At 50.5% G+C, this 27,119-nt stretch overlaps 2 protein-coding genes across 6 annotated transcripts in view; both read left to right on the top strand.

The window, feature by feature from the left end:
• Positions 1-6,483: 6,483 nt before the first annotated feature.
• On the top strand, positions 6,484-19,617 carry EIF3D (eukaryotic translation initiation factor 3 subunit D). 2 transcript variants are annotated; one of them, XM_024761563.1, is made up of 14 exons: positions 6,484-6,637; positions 6,946-6,991; positions 7,868-8,004; positions 9,072-9,157; positions 10,412-10,484; positions 11,442-11,554; positions 12,695-12,827; positions 13,346-13,493; positions 14,247-14,377; positions 15,100-15,185; positions 15,279-15,408; positions 18,399-18,541; positions 18,739-19,022; positions 19,459-19,611. In XM_024761563.1, exons 1-14 carry the CDS (start codon positions 6,515-6,517, stop codon positions 19,470-19,472), a joined length of 1,647 nt encoding a protein of 548 aa, XP_024617331.1. In that variant the 5' UTR covers positions 6,484-6,514; the 3' UTR covers positions 19,473-19,611. The 2 variants fall into 2 exon arrangements, with proteins under 2 accessions (XP_024617331.1, XP_024617332.1); XM_024761564.1 differs by lacking the exons at positions 6,484-6,637; positions 6,946-6,991; positions 7,868-8,004; positions 9,072-9,157 and adding an exon at positions 9,771-9,885 and having other exon boundaries at positions 19,459-19,617.
• Positions 19,618-22,990: 3,373 nt separating this feature from the next.
• FOXRED2 (FAD dependent oxidoreductase domain containing 2) overlaps positions 22,991-27,119 on the top strand; it is a 15,594-nt gene continuing 11,465 nt past the window's right edge. The window contains exons 1-4 of one of the 4 annotated variants that reach the window (XM_024761526.1): positions 22,994-23,437; positions 23,932-24,480; positions 26,197-26,448; positions 26,582-26,845. In XM_024761526.1, coding sequence (XP_024617294.1) covers positions 23,933-24,480; positions 26,197-26,448; positions 26,582-26,845 — 1,064 coding nt within the window. In that variant the 5' untranslated portion in view covers positions 22,994-23,437; position 23,932. Of the gene's footprint in view, positions 24,481-26,196; positions 26,449-26,581; positions 26,846-27,119 lie in introns of all 4 variants that reach the window. The other 3 variants (XM_024761525.1, XM_024761528.1, XR_003005503.1) reach the window with 3 other exon arrangements.

The raw sequence follows: 27,119 nt of genomic DNA, 5'->3' as shown, positions 1-27,119 counted from the left end.
CTTTAATATTCCTACACAGCAAAATGTATACATATTCATGCTAAGTGGGATAAAAGAAAGACTATAAATAACCTCACGTCCAATTCACATCGGGTTTGTTATCAAATGCTTGCCCCAACCTCACGAGAAAGCTTTTGGTTTTCAGAGCTTTTTCGGACCTTGGAATTGTAACCAGCTTCGGTTTCAGGCACACCTGGGTTTCCATTCCAATTGCACCTTTAGCAGCTGGCTGACCTTGAGCAAGACATTCCTCTTGACTGCGCCTCTGTTTTCAAATCTCTAAAATGGGGTGGTAATCCCTGTGTTGGTCCCTAGAAGGCACACAAGGTCGCTGCGCTGGAAGGGGGCGGCCACACTGACAGGGCCCCAGCGGAGGCCTTGGTGAGCCCACTGCAGTTTGGGGTAAGTCTGCACACAAGGCAGGGGCTTGCGAGGCTGACGCATAAACAGATGATCCATCTATTAACAGAGAGCACAAGAAATACAGCCACCAGCAGGACCCGGCGCTTTTGCTGGCCTGCCCAGAACATACCCCCCTTCAGTAAAAGCTCTGTGAGGATTCACGGTCGTGATAGGAGGGAGTCAGAACAAGCGGCAGTGTTATTCTGAAGAAGCATTCATCAGCAGAGGGAGCTTGAGGGGACCTTCTTGCCCAGGAAATGGGGGTGACACTCCAGCCCCCTCGACAGGGCCAGCTCTGGCTCCAGGACCCTCCCCCTTCTGCATCCCCAGTCCCTCCTCCATCCCTGTGATCAGGTTCCCTTGATAAACCATTCCAGGACTCCTTCCAGCCAGACTCGCTCAGAAACTCTGGCATTCGATGTGTCCCCAACTCTGCAGCCACACGTTTGCAGACAACCAACTGGTGACTCTTACAAAAGGCCAGTTTACATCTGCGGCAGATTTTCTGCTCCTACCAAGATGCGATAGCATCTCCCACTCCACATTCTCTTCTAGAACCTTGTGCCTTGACTATGGGCAGGCTTGTGACTCGCTGGTAACCCAGGGAAGGGGTGGAATTGATGTTGTGTTACCTCTGAGGCCAGATCATAGAAGGCCATGTAGCTCCCAGATTACTAGTCAGAACACTTCCTCTGGAAGTCTTCAGCCCCCATATAAGTAGTCTGACTGTCCTGAGACCACCATGTGGTGAGGAAGCCCAAACTCTCCATGTGGACTCACCACATAGAGAGACCCTGAGACGAAATGGAGAGAGAGAAAAAGAGAATGGTCTGGCCAGCCCCCAGCTACTCCAGCTCCCCCCACATCTAACTACCATTGGCTGAGAGACCCCAGGCCAGAACCACCCAGCCAAGCCCTCCCCAAACTCCTGACCCACAGAAACCAAGAGAGAGAATAAACAGATGGTTGTAAGCCACCAAGTTCTGAGAGATGTTACACAGCAACAGATGACCAGAACAGAGGCCAATTTTATTTCCTTTCTGCCTAGGGTGACAATACCTCCCAATTTGCGGGGAACAGTCCCTGTTTACACCTTTTGTCTGGCATAATTATTGATAGTGACCCCTTCTCTCCCAAAAAGTGCCCCAATTTGGACGGTAAATTATATGGTAACCCTGAATTTGGCCAAGTTCTCAGAGCATACTACAGATGCTGGCAACAACCTTCCACCTCACAGTCTAGAATATCAAAATACATGAGATGCCACACACATAGAAAGCCTTCGAGAAATCGGTGCTGTTCTCTCATCCCTTCCCCTTCTCCCAGTTCTGTCCTGTCTGCATGCTCAGCAGTTCTGCCAGGAGATGGCTTAAGGAGCAGGCTCAGCCCCCTCACAATCTCCAGAGCGCCTTCCCCAAATAAACATACAACCCCAGTGAACGCAGGATATCTGCTATGCAAACACAGCTTCAAGACAAGCCCGGGGCTCCCCCTTTCCACCAGATTGCTCTCACTATGCCCTTCCCATGGGGAAATTCTGGAGCTGCCACTGATATCCAGGATAAGAAGGGTTTGAGTAAATCAGAGAGCAGAGGCAAGAGACAGAAGAGTGGCGAGAAAAAGAAAACCCAAACTTCAGGAAAGCCCTTCTCCACCACCCTGGAAGGAATGGGAGCTTTTTTTTTTTTTTTTGCTGGGGAAAGAAGACTCTTAGGAGGCTGGGGTGGGCTTAGGAGGGGCTTAGGAGGTTTGTACACGGGCCTCTCACTGTTGCGGCCTCTCCCGTCGCGGAGCACAGGCTCTGGACGTGCAGGCTCAGCGGCCATGGCTCACGGGCCCAGCCGCTCCGCGGCACGTGGGATCTTCCCGGATTGGGGCACGAACCCGTGTCCCCTGCATTGGCAGGCGGACTCTCAACTACTGCGCCACCAGGGAAGTCCGGGATGGGAGCTTTTAAGGGCACAAAACTGCTCTCATATCGTAGTGCAACCACTTACTCACTGGGCCAAGTACCCAACCACGCTGAGCCTGTTTCTCCCTCCTGCATGAATGTCTCAGAGAACTCTTAGAAAGAATTGAAGAGATGACGATTTATGTAAAGCACTAGCACAGCACCTGGCATATAGTACGCACTCAATAAACGCTAGTTCCCTTTTCAAAACATTGGAGGTTCCTATTAGAAAATGCATTTGTTTTATCTGGAAGGGACAGGACAGAACAGAACAGCACAAAGGGCTGATCAGAAAACAGTAATAATGGTGCCTCTTGCTTCTAGACACAACATAAGGGTATGAATATGGAGGGCCTGGCAGGCACCTATGGGTCTCCCCTTTTTAGTTTAGAAAATGCTTTTGCAGTCACTCCCTTGGCTAGAACAGAAGCTCTTTGAAGGCAAGACTCTCACTATTGATCATTATATACACAGGGTCCTAATGCAAGCTGAATAAATGATCTCACACCAATTTTGATCCCTTTATTCATTGATTTAGTCAACAAATGCTTACTGGTCACCTGCTCTATGCCAGACACTGTTCTAGCAACTGAGAACACAGGCCCTACCCCCACCCCCTCGGGGTGCTCCATGTGATAGAAGAAACATACATGAACCCAGATTTACTCACGGCTGGCCTGGTCCCATCATCCCTGTGTCTGCTCAAGAGTTATCTCCTCAAAGAGATCTTCGACCACCACTCCTAAAACAGCTGCTTCTCTCTCCATCCCTCCTCGCCCTCCGACTCTGCTTCATTTCTTCATAGTTCTCCTCGTGCTCTGAAATATTTTTGTTTCCTTGTTTAGGCTCCATCTCTGCTTCTAGAGTGTCAGCTCTGTGAGGTAGAGGCTTTGCTGTCTCACCTAGAACAGTGCCTGGTGACACATATTTGGGGAATTGATGAATGAATGGATGGGGTTTTGTGAGAATTAAATGAGAAAATGAATTTAGCACATTACCCTGGGCACATAAATAGGGACTCAATTAATGATAATGTACTCAAAATCAATAGTAAGTTGTAATATGTGCTAAAATATAGGGGGAGATGTACTTTTGCTGAATTGCTCGGATCATGTCTTTTGTTTTTTGGTGTTTTTTTGGTTGTTTTTTTTTTTGCCGTGGGCCCACAGGCCATCTGCTGCAGTCTCTCTCTTGTGTCAAAGTTTCATCGTCTTTTCCATTTTGGCTGTGACGTCTCTGCCCACCCCAGATGGAGAAGGATTTGGAGTGTCTGTCTCATTCTCAATTACGGGTCCCTGGGCTTGGGTGGAAGATCCTTCCTCCATTCCTTTCTCAATGGAGGCCTCTGCTGCCTCTTTCTGCCTATCCAGTCTCCACAGGATGACCCTCCTTTACATTAAATCAGGGCATGACCTCCCTCCCTCCCCACTTCAAAATCCTTCAGTAGCTTACCTTTATCCTGAGGATAAAATCCCGTACTCTGTTCCGTGGCCTGCACATTTCTACGTGGCCACTTCCTCTTTCTGGGTCATACCCAGGTTCCTTCCTGCCTTGAGACCTTGTCACCTGCTGTTTTCTCATGCCGGGAATACATCTCCCCTAGATCTTCACTAGCCTGTGTCCTCAACCAACCACCCCTGAGTAGCCTTGCCCTGTCCTCATTCACTCTCGCCCGCCATGTTCCTGGTACCATTCCAAGAACTTACATTAACTCATTTAATTCTCACCACAGCCCTGTGGCATAAAAAGAAAAACATGATTGGGAACTCCCTGGTGGTCCAGCGGTTAGGACACGGCACTTTCACTGCCGGGGCCCAAACTTGATCCCTGTTCGGAGAACTATCCTGCAAGCCATGCAGTGCAACCAAAAAAAAAGCATGATAGCTAGCGGAGAGTATAAAATGGCAGGATATAAAGATGATAGGTAGCCAGGACCAGACAGTCCACAGGAAGACACTTGTATTTTACTCCAAGTACGTAATGGGAAGCTGCTAGAAGGTTGTGAATAGATTATTTTGATCATCATGCAGAGAAGGAACCCTAGAAGGACAAGAGTGGACACTGGGAGTCCAAGCATGAGGCTGGAGATGGTGGGGGAAAAGTGGTGGCATTCACGATAGGTTTTTTTTTTGGGGGGGGCATAAATGCAGATTCTGGGCTCCAGCTAAGACATGCTGGTATAACAATCTATGGAAAGGAGACCCGGAATCTGCATTTTTCAAATTAGCGCTCCAGAAATCTGTCAAATAATAAAGTTTTAGAACTGTGGAGGTATGGTTTGAACCCTGGCAACCACCCACTACACTAGTAGTCTGATCTACGCAGGTCACTTTGCACCTCCTGGCCTCAGTTTCCGAAGAACAGCGCGTCGCGACGAGATACGCCTAAGACACTCGACCTTCCCCTACCAATGAGACTCGAACAACACGATCGCTTAAAGAAGGCAGGAGCCGCGGGGCACTGCATGTCAAGCCTTGAGCCCGTTTGTCTCCAGCTCTGATAAAACAAGTCGATTTTTTTAAGTGTGTTTGGAGATATCTCACTGTGTTGTCAGTAGGGACTGAAACCCCAGATCTTTTCAGGCCGCTGCCCAGATTATAAAATAATAGGAAGAGTGTTGGACTTAGGGCAGACGACCCTGGAAACCAAATCTTTTTTGAAATGATGGGCAAGTCAACTGCTTGATCTGGCTGAACTGCAGATTTTTATCTCTAAAATGGGGGCGAGGTGGGAGGGTTAGTGGTGTTGCGTCTGACACGTGTAGGAGCCTGAAAAATCTTTAATGTGAATTGTTTTGAGACCACCAATGCTTCCCTCAGTCCGCTTCCTGTAGTGTGTCTTAAGTTCAAGCTGCAGGATGGAGCTCCCAGGTCATTCCCTTTTGCTGTCACCCAAGTGTCCCCTCTGTAGGAAGCCTTAATCTCCCTATCGTTGAACAATTAAGAGAGTTTCCTAAGTTTAATACCCAGCCCTCTTTGATTGCTGTCCAGACTCCAGAAATGTTTGTGTAATGAATTTTCCCCTGGGAACTCAGCTTCTGAGCATTTTCAGGGGATTACAGTGGATGATAAATGCGTAAGTTTTTGATAGGACCTGTCAGGCGAACATGTGTCTGGAGCCCCTGGTTTTTACACAGAGTGTGGACCCTGGAGCCAGTTTGCCTGGGTTCAAATTTTTCGTCCATTAGTGTTGTGACTTCGGGCAATTTCTTGATTTCTCTGTGCTTCAGTTTTTTTATCTGGAAAGTGGGGCTAATACTGGCCCTACCTTGGGATTGTTGGGAGGAGTTAATGAATTTATGTGTGGTAAGCACTAAGAACATGCCTGGTACTCATAATGTTTATGAACATTGGCTGTATGGCCACTTTTATGAACTAAGGTTTCTGGTGGCCTCCTCAGCCTTCTGGCGGGCCTTTTGCCTGACCCTGTGTCTGCTTGCTCTGCGTAAGGATTTTCATTGACAGAAAATCAGAAGAACAACAAAGGAAAGTTACATTTCAGGATATATTCACGGACCCTTGTTTTCTTCTCAGCACTGTGTGTAAATGTATTTTTGTAAGACTCAGGAGTAATTGTGCAGCGTTTTACAATGGAATCATTTCCAAATACGTTAATTAATACATACGGCTTTCACAATGATTCTCTGATAGAAATAAAACAAGGATCTTATGTATTTGACAGATGAAGAGACTGAGGCTTAGGGATTAAATATTGTATGCCTGGTGACGGTGAGAACGAGAACTACAGCGTACTTATTACACTTGAAAAAAAGTTACTACGTTTCATCAAATATGTGAGGTACCACTCATTTTAAGAAGCACAATTATTTCATGTAACACCAAGAAAGAAAAACTGCCAATTACGCTATGACACCCCATCAAGCAGAAGGTGCAGACTCGTTTCGGAGGTGGTGCAGTGAAGAAAAAGTCAATGAAATGTGATACATCAGTTCTGGTGGCAGTCTCCTGAGTTTTAAGCACTCACAACATTATTTACAAGAAGACGTTGAGTGGGGAGTAGCTCAACAGTTGAGGGTTCTGTTTTGCATTTTTAATTTTGTCATTCATGTCTTAGCTTACCTCAAATGGAAGGCTTTTTTTTTATTTGAGGCTTTTCTTCATGGGGCTGCTTATATTGTTTGTATTCTTAAGGTTTTAGAAGATGGCAAAGTTCATGACACCCGTGATCCAGGACAACCCCTCAGGCTGGGGTCCCTGTGCGGTTCCCGAGCAGTTTCGGGACATGCCCTACCAGCCATTCAGCAAAGGAGATCGGCTAGGAAAGGTACTCGCCTGTCAGCGGGGGTCTGAATCTCTTAACCTGTGGCTGCTCCTCCAAGTTCGTTTCAATTTTATTCTCTGAAAAGCATCAGGGTTATAAGTATCCATTATATAGTATATATAGTATCCATTATATAGTATCCATCTGGATACTTCCAGTGGTCATAGGAGAGCTGGGCTCTTAAAAAGCCATCCTGAGCCAGTCCTGACACTTGCGCACACCGTGTCCTCACTTTGGGGGGTTTCTGAGTGAACAGAAACCCACCTGGCTGACCCGTGCTCCATGTCTTCTTCCCTTGTTGCTCTTACTAGGTTGCAGACTGGACGGGGGCCACGTACCAAGATAAGAGGTACACAAGTAAGTGTTCTCCGCCTGACTGCCCGGATCAGGGCCTTGAGGGATTGTTAGTTTTTCTAGTAACCTCCACCTGAAAGCATTCTAGGATGGGAACAAAAGGCTGATAATAATTCATAGTATTTCAGGGCATATTCTGGACTGTGGAAACAATCCACATTCTTTTTGGAAATAGCCTCAACTTAGACTGTTCATTAAAGAGGTTAGGCCTATTATAGTGGGTTCCCCCCCCACACTTTTGGGGAGCCACGGCCCCTTTTACAAATCTGGTGAACATGTTCCCATTTTTCATTTCATTGCAATTTATTGAACCTGCGAGGCCAGTCAGCGGATCCCAGTTTTAAAACTCCGGGTTTTAAGATCCTGGTACAGTAAATTGGCTTCTTCCCTCTGTGCCAGCTGAGAGAGCTGGAAGTGGCTCCCTGGAATACTGAGTTAAGATTATCTGAGTCTGAGGTCAGCAAGAAAGTCAGTCATAGCCCATTAGCCACGTCCGCCTGGGGCACCTGATGACGACAGTGACGACACTTAGACCGCATACTTGCCTCTCCTGAGAGAGTAGATTTTAACTCATATTCCTACAGACTAAGGCAGAGAGTCAGATGGGCTTAAGTTCCTCAGACTCTGTCTTGACTTAGAAAGTTCTTCGGACCAGAGCTTTTCAAACTTGAATGTGCGTACGAATCAGCTGGGGATCTTATTAAGATGCTGATTCTGATTCCGTGGGTCTGGGGTGAGGCTGTGAGTCTGTACATCTAAGATGATCCCAGCCGATGGGTCAGGTCCTGAGACCACACTTTAAATAGCAGGCCTTTAGACCACCATGTATTTGTAAAATCTGTAGGCAGTGTTGTTACACGCTGTCACCTTTGCCTCCAGATAAGTACTCCTCTCAGTTTGGAGGTGGGAGTCAGTATGCTTACTTCCACGAGGAGGATGAAACTAGTTTCCAGCTGGTGGATACCGCACGCACACAGAAGACTGCCTACCAGCGGAATCGGATGCGGTTTGCACAGGTAGGCCAAGAGCCAGCAATCTGCCCGTCTTGGGGCTGTCACCTGCTGCTAAAAATGCTACCGTGTAGTACTGCTGAGAGGAGAGCATGCTATTGTGGGTCTTCTAGCGAATTCCAAGTAGCTATTCAGTGACAGTTGTGCTAAAATAAATGGGTACTAAGTCCAGGGATGCATTTAAATAGTTGAGCTTTCTGTTGACCAGTAGCAAGGACGTGTGTGCTAAGGATGGATGTTAGCGCTGGATTAACAAGGTGATCTGTGTCTGTTGCCTCACTTAATTGCTGTGTCCAGGATTTATTAAGTAGATCGTCCAGCTGGGCTGCATCTTCTTACATAGAGAGACAAACTCAACAACTCTAATAAGAGCCAGTAAACCTACTTCAGTAAAAACTGCGTGTGAATATAAATCTGATTCCAAGTACAAACGTATGTCATTTTGTTGTGCTTCGCAGATTTTTTTTTTTTTTTTTTTTTACAAATGGAAGGTTTGTGGCAACCCTGAATCGAGCGAGTCTTTTGGCGCCTTTTTTTCCAACAGCATTTGGCTCACTTCATGTCTCTATGTCACATTTAAGTAATTCTCACAATATTTCGAACTTTTTCACTATTATTACATTTGTTATGGTGATCTGTGATCCGTGATGGCTCACGTTACTGCTCACTGAAGGCTCAGATGGTGGTTAACGTTTGTTAGCAATAAGGTGTTTTTTTAATTAAGGTGTAGACATTGGTTTTTTAGAAACAGTGGTATCGCGCACGAATAGTCTGCAGTGTGGTGTAGACCATGCGTATAGCATAGCTTTTATATGCGCTGGTAAAGCAAGAGAGTCGTGTGACCCGCTTTATTGTGATACTTTACTGTGGAGGTCTGGAACCAAACCCAGAATGTCTCTGAGGTATGCCTGTGCATACTTGTAAACCCCCGGATGTTGATTCTATAAAAGCAGAGTAAAACGTGCGATTTGGGTTTGCATCCTAAACTAACTCTAATGGCCTCCCATTAGGCACTGCCAGTTGTAAGCCAGATCTCCAAGATTTTAATGTGGATGTTTTTTCCTGCTTCCCAGCGGAACCTCCGCAGAGACAAGGATCGACGGAACATGTTGCAGTTCAACCTGCAGACCCTGCCTAAGAGCGCCAAGCAGAAGGAGAGGTGAGGTGCCCATCCTGGCAGAACAAGATATTCTTCCAGGACCGACTGCACTCTGATGGCAGGAGGCCAGAGCAGAATAGTCGTCTTCCCCACCATTGCAGGAAAACCAGAAAGTCTTCCCAGGGCCAGTTAAGCCGCTGTCTCAGCCCTGGGGTCATTCTCGAAGAGCTGTTAACGGCAGAGAGCATGGGCAGGACACTTGCAGAGGATGTGACTACTGAAGGGAAGCAGAGGCATATAGGAGGCAACTTCGGAGCTTACCTAGGCTTGGGTCTGCTGTGGCACAACTCCGGGGAGGCCCATTCACGTTTTAGAAACAGTGGTATCGCGCACGAATAGTCTGCAGTGTGGTGTAGACCATGCGTATAGCATAGCTTTTATATGCGCTGGTAAAGCAAGAGAGTCGTGTGACCCGCTTTATTGTGATACTTTACTGTGGAGGTCTGGAACCAAACCCAGAATGTCTCTGAGGTATGCCTGTGCATACTTGTAAACCCCCGGATGTTGATTCTATAAAAGCAGAGTAAAACGTGCGATTTGGGTTTGCATCCTAAACTAACTCTAATGGCCTCCCATTAGGCACTGCCAGTTGCAAGCCAGATCTCCAAGATTTTAATGTGGATGTTTTTTCCTGCTTCCCAGCGGAACCTCCGCAGAGACAAGGATCGACGGAACATGTTGCAGTTCAACCTGCAGACCCTGCCTAAGAGCGCCAAGCAGAAGGAGAGGTGAGGTGCCCATCCTGGCAGAACAAGATATTCTTCCAGGACCGACTGCACTCTGATGGCAGGAGGCCAGAGCAGAATAGTCGTCTTCCCCACCATTGCAGGAAAACCAGAAAGTCTTCCCAGGGCCAGTTAAGCCGCTGTCTCAGCCCTGGGGTCATTCTCGAAGAGCTGTTAACGGCAGAGAGCATGGGCAGGACACTTGCAGAGGATGTGACTACTGAAGGGAAGCAGAGGCATATAGGAGGCAACTTCGGAGCTTACCTAGGCTTGGGTCTGCTGTGGAGCCCCATTCACACTGGGGCCTGTGAGTCCCTGGAGCTGGGTAGGATAGTAGCCCTGCCCAAGCTGGGGCTGCCAGTGGACAGCCGGATAGATGGAGTAAAATATATGCGTAATACTGGTCAGTAGTGGGGGCAGTATGCCTCTCTAGCATGTCTAGTGTGCGCCCTGTTGGTCTGCTCTTTTTTTTAAGCCCCTGTTTTCCTTAAAAATCTGCACCGAAAGCACAGTTTTCCTGTCTTTCCAGAGAACGCATACGACTGCAGAAAAAATTCCAGAAACAATTTGGAGTGAGGCAGAAATGGGACCAAAAATCACAGGTAGTATATCCATATCAGAATTCTGTCCGGGAATTTGATTTTGTTTATTTGTTTGGTTTTATAACAGCTTTGCTGAGGTATAGTGCATACACTATACAAGTCACCCATTTACAGTGTACATTTCGGTGACTTGTAGTGCATTGACAGAGTGCTACAGCCGTCATTACAGTCCGTGTCAGAAGGTTTTCAGCACTCTAAAAAGAAGCCCGGTACGCTGTGCCAGTCAGCCCCTCTCCTCCCCAGCCCTCGGCTGCCCCTTATCTATTTTCTGTCTCCAGATTTGCCTGCCCCAGACATTTCATAGAAATGAATCGTAGCGGAATGATCTTTCGTGACTGGCTCCTTTCACCAAGCATCATGTTTTCTAGGCTAATCCATGATGTAGCACATGTCGGCGCTTCGTTCCTTTCTATCGCCACATTCCGTTAGATGGATGGACCACATTTTGTTCATCCGTTCACCACTGATGGGCACGGGGCGGTTTTACTCTGGGGCATATTAGGAATGATGCCCCCGTGGGCATTCCTGTACAAGTGTTATGTGGGCGTGGTGAGAGTAGAAGACGTGAGCAAGCGTGAAGGTACAACTGTGGAAGTTACATTTTGCTGGACATGGTGCTTGCTGTAGCAGCAAGAATAAACAGCTGATACCCTGAGAGAAATACAAAGGAGCTGTTACAGCTCCTGTATAAAATGTAGGAATACAGAAGAGCTGATGTTCCCAGGGTGGCATCGTTACTGAGGAGTAGAATTCCCATTTGTTTCTGAGCTCTCGTCCCTTCGGTCCTCTTCCAGATTGTAAGCTCCTAGGAGTCAGGGACGCTGCTGGAAAACAGCCAGCACGTAGTAAATGTTCTGGATATATTTATTGAATAAAAGCCTTCGTACTGTTAACCTGCCTTTTGCTTACATTTTGCACTGGCTGTCATTTTTCCCCTCCAACGGTTTCCCCCAACAGAAGCCCCGAGACTCCTCGGTGGAAGTCCGCAGTGACTGGGAGGTGAAGGAGGAGATGGACTTTCCTCAGTTAATGAAGATGCGCTACTTGGAAGTGTCAGAGCCCCAGGACATGTAGGTGACGTCTTTTACTCCTGTCCACCACACCCTTGTGTGCGCACCAGCTGGTGATGACCGTTGGCCTAAGCCCTAGGATTTCCAAAGGTGCATAAGATTGACAGACAGGTTTTAAAAAGCAGTGCCAAGAGGGGGAAAGCAGAAAGAAGTTTACTGATATTAAAACTTCCTCTCCTCGGGAATTCCCTGGCGGTCCAGTGGTTAGGACTCCACACTTTCACTGCCAAGGGCACGGGTTCAATCCCTAGTTGGGGGACTAGAATCCCACAGGCTGTACAGCATGGCCAAAAAGAAAAAAAAACTTCAGCTCCCTTTGAACTTCCTGGCATTGTGAGCAAAAGAAGAATTAAGTGGGCTTCCCTGGTGGCGCAGTGGTTGAGAATCTGCCTGCCGATGCAGGGGGCACGGGTTCGAACCCTGGTCTGGAAGGGTCCCACGTGCCGCGGAGCAACTGGGCCCGTGAGCCACAACTACTGAGCCTGCGCGTCTGGAGCCTGTGCTCCGCAACGGGAGAGGCCACGATAGTGAGAGGCCCGCGCACCACAACTAGAGAAAGCCTTTGCACAGAAACGAAGACCCAACACAGCCAAAAATAAATAAATTTACAAAAAGAAGAATTAAGTTACAGAACTCTTGTTGGCAGAAAGAAATTTGCTGTTAAACTCCAGATTTCTTTCCACTTCCTGAAATCCTGAGCAAAAGGAAAAGTTAAGTTCTACAGCTCTGAGGGCAGAAAGAGAAAGATAGCAGTTCTTCAGGAGTCATGGAGCTTTTGCTTACATTTCAAAGAGCTCCTTACCTCAAAGGGCCAGTAGATGGAAATAACTTAGCGGGGAGCTGGGGCACCAGACCGAGTCAGCGTGCCTGCTGCGGGCTTTGTAACTGCCGCTCTCCCTGTCTTGGCCTCAGCCTCCCTGTCTTTAAAATGGGGAGGCGGAGCAGAATCAGTTGTGTCCTCACTGTTCTGTGGAGCCACATCAGGAGCTGAGGGGGCAGGGCCCGGAGCAGGCACTGAGAGTCGAGTCAGAGAATGTTTTCATCTCTCATACTCTAGACTTTGGATCCATGGCTTAACAGGAAAGAAGTAGGTGGTCTTCTTCCCCTTCGCTTAGCGCGTGTTGCCTGCTCTCCCCTCAGCGAGTGCTGCGGGGCCCTGGAATACTACGACAAAGCCTTCGACCGCATCACCACGAGGAGCGAGAAGCCGCTGCGGAGCATCAAGCGCATCTTCCACACTGTCACCACCACGGACGACCCCGTCATCCGGAAGGTGGGCGCCCCCTGCCCCGCACCTGCCCGCCCACGGGGAGTGTTGAGGCCTCGGGACAGAGATGCGGGGATGCGTGTGAATCGGTTGGGCCTCGGAAGCCCCTGTAGATGAGACTCTTCTGAATCGACTTAGGATTAGATGAAAATAAGAGCACTTTGCTGGCCAGACCATAAGTGTTGATGTTAGGTGAAGCTGGGCCCGGGTCCCAGCTCTGCCGCGCTTCCTGGCTTCACCTCTCTGAGGCCTTAGCTTTCTTACCTGTAAATCGGGGTAAATGTACTTACCACGTGTCTCTGGGGTGAGGATGGCAGCATCGGGCAGTGCTCTCCTGGGATACAGCAGGTGCTCAGGGAGCTGCAGTTCCTTGGACCCCAGGACACAAGTTTGCTGGCTGGCTTGCTGCAGCCTTGCTCAGACAAGGGTGTGGGTGTGAACGCGCCTTACAGAGGAGTCCTTCCCCTGCTGTGAATGTTCAGTTCAAGCCTGAAGTAGCCTCATCTCTCTTCTGTCCTCTGCAGCTGGCAAAAACTCAGGGGAACGTGTTTGCCACCGATGCCATTCTGGCCACACTGATGAGCTGCACCCGCTCCGTGTATTCCTGGGACATCGTCGTCCAGAGAGTCGGGTCCAAGCTCTTCTTTGACAAGAGGGACAACTCTGACTTTGGTACGAAGCCTGTTCGGGAACAGCACAGAGGTGCTGAGTGTCCTTGTTGGTTCAGAGCCATTCCCTGGTCTAGAGAACGGGTAGAAGAGGGTCTGTCTCCTCACAGGCTTCAACAGCCATGTCAGAATCCCACTCAGCCTCCTCAGCGACAGGGGAAGGGACTGTCACCACAGTCCCTCTGGGGGCGTCAGCCTTCGGAGGCCTCATGGTGCCCAAATACCGTGCTTCTAGTTTTTACTCATTTGAATAGCACTTTCCTGACTTCTGGCATCTCTCTATACCACCTTTAGTACATACTTCATGTTTTCCTTTAGATTGATGCCTTTTTTACTTCAGCATATTTACGAAGGAAAAAATACATACGCATATATCTTACACCATACGTGTGTGTACATGCACACACAGTGAGTGAGAACCACTCAGGAATAGCAGAGTGAAGCCAAACGTGACTCTGTTGCTTCTCGTTGTTGAAAAACTAATAAAATCAAACATTCTCTTGAGGAATCCAAAAGGAAGGAAAAGGTATGGCTTTCTTCCACGTGATCGTGACTGAATTTAACGTTAGTGTCTCAAGTTATCCAGAAGCGCACCCTGCTCCCCCCCAGTGTGTCCCACACTCAGGGGACCCACGTTAGCAGATGGCGGTTCTTTGGAGGAAGGGTGTGTGTCTGGATCGCCACTGCTCCCCAAAGGGCCATGCACCTCTTCGGTGACTCTGTTTCGTGAGTGGTTGGCTGTGTCACGCTCTTGCAGACCTCCTGACGGTGAGTGAGACAGCCAACGAGCCCCCGCAAGATGAAGGCAACTCCTTCAACTCACCCCGCAACCTGGCCATGGAAGCAACCTACATCAACCACAACTTCTCCCAGCAGTGCCTGAGGATGGTGAGGCCCTGGGAACATTTGGGCATCCATTTTTAGCTTGTCGACTCCAGCTGCTGTCGATTGAGCATCTGCCGTGTCGTCAGCCCCGGGGTTGTGGGATTGGTGAGGATAGACGGGGTCCCTGCCTGTCACAGAGGAGATCCGAGCTTGGGCTTTAAGATCAGACAGCCTGACTTTGAACCCTAGATCCACCTGTTTTTAGCTTTGTGGTGTTGGGCATGTTTCTTCTCTGTAAAATTAGAATACCAATAATACTTGTTTCACTTAGATACATTGTGACCTTTTCTTGAAATATCTGTGTACAAGTGCACTCACTGTTTCCCAGCTGGGGATACAGCAACCAGCCAAAGTTGCAACCCTTCAGAAGCTTTGTTACAACGGAGGAGGAAAGACAGTAAACCCTGAGTACACATACGTTGTGACAAGTGGCTGTGTGTGCCATGGAGAAAAACAAAACAGGAGGGACGAGATTGCTATTTAAATGAGACACCTAAAGCGCGTGGGCGACAAACATAAGCGCGGGGTGAACGCGAGCTGTTACATCTGTTGTGGTCCGCGGGCTGCTTGCTTGGGTAAAGGGATGCACAGCACGTAGTGATCCCAGAGCCCCCTCAGGAGCTAGGGACCTAGTCAGGGCTGTGACAAAGCAGAGGTGCAGGGTCTGGCTGATTGCCTTGGTGACAAGTTGCTGCCGTCTCGTGACACCTCTGTCATCCTTGCAGGGGAAGGAAAGATACAACTTCCCCAACCCAAACCCGTTTGTGGAGGATGACATGGATAAGAATGAGATTGCCTCTGTGGCCTACCGGTATGTCACCTCCCTGGTGCCCGTGCCCTGTGTGGGTGGTGTGTCTGAAATCCAGGGTCTCAGCTGACCGAAGGAGCTCCTCCTTCCTTGCAGTTACCGCAGGTGGAAGCTCGGAGACGACATTGACCTCATCGTCCGCTGTGAGCACGACGGCGTCATGACTGGCGCCAACGGGGAGGTGTCGTTCATCAACATCAAGACCCTCAACGAGTGGGACTCCAGGGTGAGTACCATCCTATGTCTGTCTGCCCCTCACCTCACTTAGAGAGCTACCGAGATTTTTTTTGTCTTCTGAGTTTTTCCCCTACTTACTGAGAAAGAGATCATGTGTTTGAGGTAATTACCTTCTTCCAGTGCTTTCTGTCCCTCTGTTCCATTCCCACTTCCTGTTGATTTCTGCTCTTTGCAAGCGTGATTTTGATCTTTCCTTATGAGCCGGGCTGGCAGGTTTCCTGTAGGCCACGCAGCTCTTCTTTTTGACCTGTTCTTTCGCTTACTGCAGCCCCTACCTGGTCTTCAACCTTCGGATGCCCTTTTTCCAACTCCTTCACTTCCTGAAGTCAGAGATTCTCAGATAAGCCCAGATTTCGCTCTTCAGGGGGCATCTTGAAAGAATCACGTGTCCTTCGCTTTTCCTCCTCTTTCTGTTCTCTCTCAGGCTGGTGCGCCATGATTATTGGGTTGTCATCCTTTCTGAAAGTACCTGGGCTACGTGCCTGAATTTGAAATGCGTGGCAGAGCTCCTCGGTGCTGCTGTGTAGAATAAAGGATTCTTGGTGCAAGGACAGAAAGGCCGGGCCTGTGTTGAACGAGGGTCCAGTGAGATGGAGTTTGGGGGCCACTGTGCTCTGCTTTCATTAGAGCCAAGGGATTAGCATTCCAGGCTGCTGAGTCTCACCCTCAGATGCTCGTCATCCTCCATCACCTGCTGAGAGCACACCGGAAGGTTTGCTGCGAACTTAGCTCTGGGCCAGTGGCCTTTTCTTAGACTTTCCACCATGCCCTCCCTGTAGCATATGGTGTCGTATTTGTATGGCGGCTGTTCCCTCTGTGTTAGTACCTTAATCTAGTCTTACACGTTTCTCAACTTCCTTCACGTGTTTCCTTTGCTGGTTCCCCTCCTTTTTGACCCCCAGTGGAGCCTTCTCTTAGGGTCAGTCCCCTTTGCAAGTCATTTTGCCGTAATCACTTCTTTATATAGCATATATTCATCTTCTTTGGCTCCATAACAAGGTAACGGAAACTTGGAGGCTTAAAATGACATCCATTAGCTCGTAGTTTGGTAGGTCAGAGGTCTAGCATCGTGTGGCTTGGTTCTCTGCTCAGAATATCCAGGAACTAAAGTTAGGGTTTCAGCAGAACTGAGTTCTCAGCTAGAGTTTCTGGAAGAAAATCCACTTCCAAGGGCTTCCCTGGTGGCGCAGTGGTTGAGAGTCCGCCTGCCGATGCAGGGGACACGGGTTCGTGCCCCGGTCCGGGAGGACGCACGTGCCGCGGAGCGGCTGGGCCCGTGAGCCATGGCCGCTGAGCCTGCGCGTCCGGAGCCCGTGCTCCGCAACGGGAGAGGCCACAACAGTGAGAGGCCCGCGTACCGCAAAAAAAAAAAAAAAAATCCACTTCCAAGCTCATTTTGGCAGAATTCAGTTCCTTGCAGTTGTCAGATTGAGGTCCCCTGTTCTCTTGCCAGATGTCAGCTGGGGCCGCTCAGCTCCTAGAGGCCACCCACATTTCTTTCCATGTGGTCCCCTCCACCTTCAAACCAGCAACATAAGATTCTTTTCGTGCTTGAAATCTCTGGCTTCCTCTGTGTCCAACCTCTACACCCAGATTTAAGAAACTCGCATGGTTAGGTGAGGCCCACCCAGATGGTCTTCCTGTCTTAAGGGACCTTAACTCCATCTGCAGAATCCCTTTTGACGTGAGATAGCGTGATCGCGGGTATTTCATCATACTCACACGTTCCATCCAGACTCCATGGTAGCAAATTCTGCAAGAGCAAGGTCACCCGGGGTCAACTCAGAATTCTGCCTACCCCGAGCCTCATCCTTGAACTCTAAAAATGATTCCCGAAATCTATTCTGACTCCCATTCCATTGTTGGTTTTTTTCTTTTTTCTAAAATACCTTGTCCTTCCAACGTCCTTGTTTGTCGTTCCCTCTGGCTTGGCCATCCGTCAGCTTTGTCTCTCCTGCTCTCTTCGGCTCAGAGCCTCAAACATCTCCTCCTTTGCACTCCTGAATTCTGCTGTCAGGTGCAGTCTGTCTTCTTGCTCAGCTCTGGGTCTCACTGACATCATCCCCCTAGTTTCGGGCCCTCCTCTCCGTGATGCCTATTGTTAGCTGACCTCCCTAACTCACTCCTCCCTCCCTTCAGTATCTCTGCCAGTTAATGGTCCGAAACACTGCTTCCTTGAGGAAGCACAGATTTGAGGAAAGGCCCTTAAAATGCCACAGCAACCTCACAAGGCTGCTGCAGGATAGTTTTAATTTTTGAAGAAAGCCCAGAGACATCTGTCAGAATACTGCCCCTAAGTGGTTTGGACCTAACTCCTTAATAAAAGGAACTCTTTAGTATTTCTTCTGGCCTAGGGTTGCCAGGAACCAAGAAAGTTTAGGAGTCTCTGCCGTGTGCCCTTCAGCCGTCACTTCACCCTGAGACCAGGTTCCCACATCTGCGGAAGAGGTGGCTGGAGAAGGTGGTCTCCGGGGTCTCTCTGCTTTTTGTCTGTCTCTGTGCGTGTGCACAGCACCAGACCCTGACCTCGCTCTCTGCGGGCCTCCACGCTCACCGGGGCTCAACCGGCCCGTCTCTCCCCGCATCCCTCTCAGATCACTTCACCTCCAGCCTCTGCCAGTATCCTCCATGGGGGAGCTGCGAGGCTCCCATGCAAAACCCTTCCTCTCCGCCCAGCATGTGATAAACACATGCCCTCACCACTTGTGTGGCGCTTGTTTTTTTAACTTGTGTGCGTGCGTGTCCTGGTCTGGATGAGCTCTTGTGAAGGGAGGAGTTGCGCTCTGTTGAGCACCTGCTGCCCAAGGGAGGGACCAAGGCCCTGCCTCTTAAAAGATAAGCCTGACCTCTGCTTTACCTGTGCGCTCGCCCCTCCCCAGTCAGGCCCACTAAGGAGTTGCTTCTCTGCCGGAAGTGGCAGCAGGCCGTGGGCAGTGGGAGCCCGCCTTGGCCCGTGTAACCGGGGCTCCCCTCCTGCAGCACTGCAATGGCGTTGACTGGCGTCAGAAGCTGGATTCTCAGCGAGGGGCCGTCATTGCCACCGAGCTGAAGAACAACAGCTACAAGTTGGCCCGCTGGACCTGCTGTGCTTTGCTGGCCGGATCCGAGTACCTCAAGCTTGGGTGAGATTCCTGGCCGGGAGCTCATCTTTGGAAGGGGGCGTCTGCAGGTTGGGAGATGAGGGCTGGCCTTTTCTCCTTTTTCTTGGGACAAGCGTCAGGCCAGGTGTCACCATTTAACTGATACTCGACCCCAGGCGTCGCTGTGTCTCTGTGCCCGCCTGCCCCCCCCCCCATAATACTCCTCTTCCCCTCAATAGTTACGTGTCCCGGTACCACGTGAAAGACTCGTCACGCCACGTCATCCTGGGCACCCAGCAGTTCAAGCCCAATGAGTTCGCCAGCCAGATCAACCTGAGCGTGGAGAACGCCTGGGGCATCCTGCGCTGTGTCGTGGACATCTGCATGAGGCTGGAGGAGGGCAAGTACCTCATCCTCAAGGACCCCAACAAGCAGGTCATCCGCGTCTACAGCCTGCCCGACGGCACCTTCAGCTCGGATGAGGACGACGAGGAGGAGGAGGAGGAGGAGGAGGAAGAAGAAGGTTTGTAGCAAGCCTCCCTCCGAAGTCTGGTGTGAGCGTGTGCCAGCTGGGGCCCAAGCTGTACGCACAGTCCTAACCTCGATGGAAACCTCTGGGAGTTCCCTGAGATGTCACTTGGAGTAGCAGTCAGTCTGGCTCCAGAAGCTGCTTCCAGAGCCTTTAGATCACAGGATGGGGTCAGGGAGGAGAGTGGTCTTTTAGAGGCTAGGGCAAGGAAGAAGCGTCTAGAGGAAGGCACCGGAAGTCCCTGATGTTAGCCAGTGGTCTGAGGGAGGAAAGATGCTCCAGGTGAGTTACACGGGCTTTGAGCTCTCTCACCTGCTTCTCCAGTAGGTGACTGGAGGAAATGTGAGCATCTGCGAGGTTTCACTTCTGAGTGGAGGTGTTGAAAATCATAAGCAATTCTCCAGTTTGATGTGGCTTTTGTATCTTTCAGAGGAAGAAACCTAAACCAGACAGTGATGTGGGGCTGGATTCTGTGATTCTGCCGAGCCTAGGAGGGCCTTGGATACCTGGTGGAACGTTTGTCTGATTGTTGCTCTCTGCAGCTTGACAGCTGGAGTAAAGTATAAGTCTGTCTAGTCTCTTACCTTCATCGCGCGCCTATGTTATGATTGACAGCCCTGCTCCGAGTAGCCCTTGGGAGAGGGAGGGTGAGATACAGCAGAGTCTCTCCGGAGTTCATAATCCGGGTTCCGTCCTTTGTTCTTGCGCTTTAGTAGTTTTACATTCCTGTTAGGAGGTGAATGCCCTGAATTTTTTTGTTCTTGAAACCCCTTGAAATTATCCATTCCTGGGGAGTGTTGTCCATTGTGAGGTCCCCGTAGGAAGTCCACTTCCACAAGCACGAGTGCCTGCTGGCTGCGTGCCAGACCCAGCTGCTGCCTTCAGAGACACACATCACTGGTGAAACATGAAGCAGGGCAGTCTCTGAAGGCTGAGGTGGGGTGGCTGCAGGTGCGGGAGGCTGTGGTGATCGTAACGGCTCGTAAATTGTTTTCAGGCTTGCCTTGGGCTGGTGACGGGATCTCAAGCTGGCACCCTCAAAGAACTGTGTCATGAACAAATCAGAGCAGAGCTACAGATGTTTAGTACTTGTAAACTTTTTATAAGCGGATAGTGTTCTGTCCAATGTACAGAACACTATGAAGTAATATACCGTGCCACGTGTTATACTGCATGTTCTATAAATATCTCACCGGACCCTGACACAGAACTGTAATGCTGGTGGAAGTCATACCATCATACAGATGAGAAAACTGGCTCAGCTTTTGCGTAACGGTCCTAAAGTTAACAATTTCAGTCAAAATAATTGAGCCTCAGAAAGCAAGCAAAAACTTACTGGACTGTGTTTGTCAGAGTTACTAGGAAAATAGAGCATAAGATGTGCTTCTTGGGGACCTTTCATTGTAGGTGGAGCGTTACAAAATTCACTTTAAAGTAGTGTGACAAGTGTCACGGGGTTTCAAGTTCGGGCTGGTACTCCCCGAGCTGCCTCCTGCAGACCCACAATGCAACCCAGCAGGATTAGCTGGAGCAAGTGGGCAGGTGGAAGTTAATTTCAGTCTCATTCTCTAAAAACATCTTATATCAGCCTCCACATGCCTCATGTCTTTCATCTATCCCCTACTTCCATCTGGTCTTGCTTGGGGCCACCAAGTTGGCTGCTGTAAATAGTCCTGACTCTAAACTTTCAATCGCATCCTGCGGCCTACAGTCCAGGCTCAGCCTAGTCTGAAGGCCCTGCCGTATTTTATCAGTCCTAATTTCCCAATACAAAATACAACCAGCAGCTGTTTTAAGTACTTAATTAATTGCCCACACCCATTCTCATAATCTTCACAACTATTAAGTAGACCTCCCTAACTTCATTTTTGGTCTGTCTGGTTTCAATGTTTATTCAACAGATTATTAAAGGCCTCCTGTATGTCAGATGCTGATGGAAGCTGTGAGGTCACTGTAGTGAATAAGATCATTTCTGCTCTAATGGAGCTCTTCTCTGTTGCTGATATAGGCTAGGAAAAAAATAGATAAATGGCATTCCTTAGGGGGTACTTAAGTCTGAGAGCTCAAGGAAGACTTTTCTAGAGAAGTCCCAGTGATGACTTTGAATGAGAAGAAGCTCCAGCCATGCAAAGCTGGAAGATCACAGGGTTTTTCCACACTAGGCACGGCTGCCTTACCAACCAGAACCCTCAGCCCCGTCTCACAGGACTACTTTAACACCCCCTTGAGAGTTTCCTGTACTTGTGCTGTGTTCTACCCATGTAAATCTCATGCAGGATCCACATCCCACCTCTGGAAAGCCAGCCCTGGTCATCCAGTTCACTTGAATGGCAGTTCCGGGTCATCCTGTCATCCTCCATGTTGCCTCCACTTTGGCCACCATTGCTAGGCATGAGCAGTGGGTTTGTGTTTCAGCGTCTTTACACTGGACGGTCGCAGGCCACTTTGTTTACACTGGACGGTCGCAGGCCACTTTGTTTACATTACCAATGGTGAAATAAAAATTCACATTTTAAGGCAAGACAAGACAAATTTCAACATAAAACCTTTTCTCTGTCTTTCAACCTCCTGCTCCCCTCTAGTGTGCGTTGCGCACCCACATTATGCATTGACCAGATCTCCCCTACGGCAGAAATGCCTGCTCAACCGTAAGATCAGTTTTCCTTCTGGTGCCAGCAAGTCCTTGGAAGAAAACATTCATTTCTCAATCCTGTAAGGGGTCACAGTGACCCTCCACTCGCCCTGTACTGGCAGACATCTTTGGTGAACTTTATGTACAATGCCAACATGCCATTTCCCTTAAAGGCAGTGATGGGGGCAGAACAGACTGGTCAGGTGACCTGGGGAGATAACGGCCTGCACCTAAGCAAAGTTCTTAGCTTAAATACTTACTTATGACCGTATTCATGTTGCTAGGTATATTACACATATTCTGCCTATTTTATAAGAGTATTGTTTCTTGCACTACCAAATGTGTGACAGCCTCCAATAAAAATAATGATGACTAGGCGACTTGAAACAATGACAAACATACAATTCTATAAGATCAATGATTGTAATAGTCTGACTCTAGATATGGGAAGAAACAACAGGCGGGAACCATTTCCTGAACCATAACAGACTAGTAAGACAGGTGGTCCGGAGGCTTTTGGCTACTGTTAACAGGGCCTAGTCCAGCAGCAGCACATGGCGGGGCCTATCAGTAAATTTTGCCTGGCCTGGGAATGAGCATTCCTAGCACCAGGTGACAAGTCAGTCACAGAATGCCTCCCAAACCTTGGTCGAAATTAAGACTGAAAGGGAAGCAATTGTCAAATAAAGAATGTAACCTACCGCCCAGCTCTACAAGAATCAAGTCATTAGCCACTGCAGTTGCTGACCTACGGTATACCCTGAAGGAACTGAGGATGAGGAGGCGCTTCTTGCTCTAAAGGTGGCAGAACCAGCCTTCAGACATATTTTCAAGAGAAAGTCTTGTGAACCCAGTTTCTTGCGTTTTCCCATACTTAGAGAAGAACTGAAACCATTAACTAAGCTGTTAATTCCTTGTGGACAGCAGCAACCTTCTACCAAGATGTGTGCTTGACTGCACATCCCCTTCATCAAAACCACCGCTTCGTTACAGTCCTCGAGCTTTCTGGAAGAGCTCATAATTTGGAGTATAAATGGGGGGTTTTAATGTCACAATCCACTTCTTAACTGTGTGACCTTAAGCAAATCACCCCTAAATTCCATTTGGCCAGTCAGCTATTTACATTATATTGGAAACAATCCCTGGCCTTCCTCTTCTGGTGGAAGGTCCAGTCAGTCCTGTTTCTTAGTAAACAACAGACTGAATCACTGTAGCGAACACACCAGTTAATTTGTTTATCCGTCCTGGCTTCATCAACCTGGTTTCCGGTCCCAAGGTACTGAGTACCCAACTAGTCTTTGGCCACAGTAATGGAGCGGAACAGCTGCGATTATCTCCAAAAGTCGTCTGCTCCCGTGCCTCCCTTACACGTGGAAAGACACAGCTTTAAAGAGCCCCAAGCCACTTGCCAGATTTGATCTTCAGTCGGGCCACCACGCGCCGGCACGCGTCGGCCGGCGGAGCAGCACGTGCGCGGCTCTCGCGAGCGACCCGGAGCCCAGAACCCGACAGCCCAGCCCCTCATGACGCGCGCCGCCACGTGACCCCGCCCCCTGCCATGGGCGGGGCCGCCGCGGTGGCGCGGGCAGGCCGAGCGCGGCCTGACTTGGCTGCGGGCTGTCTACGGAGCGGCTGGGAGGTTCGAGCTCTGTGCGGGGGGTGGACTGGCGGGCCGGGGAGGCGGAAGCTACGGGCGTGGGCACCGCGCACGCGTGGGGAGCGGCTCCCGTATTCAGCGCGCCCGAAGGAGGGCGGCCTCGCGCTGCTCCGCGGGCAGGTGTGCCGGGGCTTCCCTGTCACGTGACCGAAGAGACCCGGGTGTGGGACGGGGGCCTGCAGACCACACCTCCTTCAGGCTGGAGGCCGGAGTGCGGGGGCGCGGGGGCGTGGCCAAAAAGACGTGACCCTCGAGGGTCTGGCCTTGGGAGGCCCTAGGGGGGTGTTGGGCATCCCTGGAATTAGGGGAAATTGGGGAAAACACCCAGCCTCTTATTACCATGGCAATAAGGAGTCTGGCGCCCTTGGGAACTAAGGTCCTGAGGGAGATGGAGGGGCTCGGGACTCCTGGGGGGAGCCCAGATCCGAGCTTGAAACGATGGAGTCGGGGCAAATGAGTTCAGAGGTCCGTGGGTTCTGGTCCTGGCTGCACCCCAGGTCGCAGTGAGCGCTCCGGCAAGCCCCTGCCTTTCTGGGCCCCCAGTTCCTGGCTCACCTCCGCGGGCGTCGAGGGGCCTTCGTGGTCCGAGGCCTCACCTCTCTGGTCTGCCGTAGGATGGGCCTCTCCGCCGCGGCCCTGCTGTGGGGCCTCCCAGGGCTTCTCCTGACCATCGCCCTGCACCCGGCTCTCTCCCCGTGCCCCGCCCAGGCCTCGGTGCCCGCGCACCGGGACTACTGTGTCCTGGGTGCCGGGCCCGCCGGGCTGCAGATGGCCTACTTCCTGCAGCGGGCCGGCAGGGACTACGCCGTGTTCGAACGCGCCCCGGGACCGGGCAGCTTCTTCACGCGCTACCCACGGCACGGGAAGCTCATCAGCATCAACAAGCGGTACACAGGCAAGGCCAACGCCGAGTTCAACCTCCGCCATGACTGGAACTCTCTGCTCAGCCACGACCCCCGGCTGCTCTTCAGACACTACTCCAACGCCTACTTCCCCGATGCCGGCGACATGGTGCGCTACCTGGGCGACTTCGCAGACCGGCTGGGGCTCCACGTGCTGTACAACACAACCATTGCCCACGTCACTCTGAACAAGGATCAACGGGCCTGGAATGGCCATTACTTCATCCTGACCGACCAGAAGGGCCAGGCATACCAGTGTAGGTAAGGAACCGGGCTCCAGAGCTCACCTGCTGAAGCCAGTGCCTTCCCTGGAAGAAGGAAACCCATTGGTTGGCCCGTAGATGTGGGAGAAAGGAGGCATTTCTGCCCATCCTTGCTCCCACTGAAATCCAGTGCTAAGAGGTTCAGTTCAGCCATCATTTCCCAAGTGTTTCCTAGAAATGTATGTACTCAGAGATACTTGAAAATTCTGACCATTTCTTTCCTCCAGGATTTTTCAGACTTCAGTGTCTTCACATTCACTGAAGGACTCCAGCATTGGGTGTTGAGCATTGTCTGAGCTTATGCACCCACAAGACCCTTTTTGTAGAGCATCTCCTAGAACTTGTGTTCCCCAAAATACATGCTGAGAAGTACTGGCAAGTGTCCAGCAAGTGTTAGACAGGCTCAGTAGGATTTCTGAACTGAATGAGAGGGAGGGCCAATAGGCGGTGCTGCCAGGATTCAGTTTTAGCTCGCTTTGACTTGGGAGAAAGCTTAGCGTAGTCTAGAGAACCCAGATTCAGAGTTATATGTTATACCGCGCTTGTCTAATCCTCACAAGGATCCTTTGAGGGAGCTTCACTGATGCCCATTTTACGGATGAAGAACTGAGGCTCAGAGAAGTTAAGTAACTAGTGCCGTGTCACACGGCTAATAAGGGGTGCACCTGCCACTTGAGCTCACATCTTCCTGACTCCGAAGCCTGTGTTCTTAACGCTGTGCCCGACTGCCTCTCCGTTCCCGGCCGTCAGCCTGGCACCTGGCTCCAGGCAGGTGCTCGATCACGGTTCATTTTCTCATGCCTTTTGCCAGAGGCTCAGCCTTGCTCCTTGCTTGTTACAGCCCAAGGAGAGAAGGGTTGGGTCAATTTGGACCCTCGCATCTTAGGCAGCAGTGCTACAGTGTAGGGGATTCAGATGGGAACAAATGGACAGGCCAAAAAGCAAGGGGCCACAGAGGCTGCCCAGGCCCCTTCTCCAGGCCACCCGGTCCTGTTTTCTAAACTACCTTGTGATCAAACCAGTCCTCTGCAGGCCGGCAGGGTCCGGCTCCCAGCCTGTCCACCACGGGATTGTAATCCCCACCAGTGGAAAGAGCAGCACTCTGGAATTAGGCTGACCTGTGGTCAGATTCTGGCTCTGCTGTCTAAGGAGCTACGGAGGTCGTGGGCCCACGTGGAGCCTGCATCTCCTCACCTGTAGAGCAGGCCGAATAACACCAATGCAGAGCTGCTTTGAGCAGTAAGATGAGGTAGAAAGCACTGAGTACAGGGCCTCGTACAGAGTCACCACTCAGCAGACTGCGTCTGCCACGCAAGTACGAGAGGGGGAAGCAGAACGTCTAGTTTCATTTTCATGACTAGGGTGGTACTTGGTGAGGCTGCCATGTTCAAAACTAAGTGAATTAATCCATTTCTCATGGCGTCACCCTCTCCAAAGTCAGAAAGTAGAACTAATTCTCACGTTTGGTATAATCCCAGGAAGGTGTAAAGGAAACTGCACCCACTGGATCACTCAGTGAGAGGCCAGGGTAGGGTCTCAGATGCACTGGGACAGGTCAGGAGGTGGGTGAATAAATGAGCAACCTGCTTTCTTTTAGGAGCCAGCAGTCTGGGTGAGGCGGGCGAGCCAGGCGGCAGGTCCAAAGAGGGATTTTTCACGTCGTGGTCTCATAGCTAAGAGGCTAAGCCATCCTCCCTCTGTCCCCCACCTGCAGCGTCCTTCTCGTGGCCACTGGCTTGTCAGTCCCCAACCAGGTTGACTTCCCTGGCTCCGAATACGTGGATGGTTATGAGTCCATGTCCGTGGATCCCAAGGACTTCGTGGGTCAGAATGTGCTGATCCTGGGCCGGGGGAACTCGGCCTTTGAGACAGCGGAGAACATCTTGGGTGTCACCAACTTCATCCACATGCTGAGCCGCTCCCGGGTCCGGCTCTCCTGGGCCACCCACTACGTCGGCGACCTCAGGTATGCTGGGCAGGTACTGTGTGTGCTGTGCTACCAGCCCCTGACCCCCGCCCGACTAACCGCCCTGGCCCCTGAGGCTTCCTTACCCGGCACAGACGTCTTTCTCTCTCCTGACATTCCCCTTGGGCCCCAGGGCCATCAACAATGGCCTGTTGGACACCTACCAACTGAAGTCCCTGGACGGGCTGCTCGAGTCTGACCTGACGGATCTGGCCATTGTGAAGGACCACGAGGGCAAATTCCACGTCACCCTGAAGTTCTTCCTGGAGGAAGGCAACCGGAGTGCCGACGCCGTCCCCCTCCCCCAGGACGATAACGACAACTTCGCCTTGCGCGTGGCCTACGACCGGGTCATCCGCTGCCTGGGCTGGAACTTCGACTTCTCCATTTTCAGCAAGTGAGTCCGAACAGAGGGGAGGAGCTGGATCTCTCAGCAAAGCCCTCTGGTCAAGGCCCAGGTGGACAAGGAGACGCCAGAGGGCTTGAACAGACCTCCTGTGCCATCAGGTCACACAGGGACCCAGAGCCCGGCCTCCAGTGCGGCTTGAATCCTGGCTCTGTCCCTGACCCACCACGTCTTTAACGTGAACCTCAGTTACTCTGTCTGTTAAATGGACATCATCATACCTGCCTCCTAGGGTCACGGTGTGGTTTAAATTTGAGCAGGAATG

This window comes from Neophocaena asiaeorientalis, unplaced genomic scaffold (genome assembly GCF_003031525.2).
Source record: "Neophocaena asiaeorientalis asiaeorientalis breed wild unplaced genomic scaffold, Neophocaena_asiaeorientalis_V1.1 scaffold473, whole genome shotgun sequence".
In the NCBI taxonomy this organism is placed as follows: Eukaryota; Metazoa; Chordata; class Mammalia; order Artiodactyla; family Phocoenidae; genus Neophocaena; species Neophocaena asiaeorientalis.
Note: the sequence above shows the minus strand (reverse complement) of the source record. Positions and strands in the feature narration are given on the sequence as shown.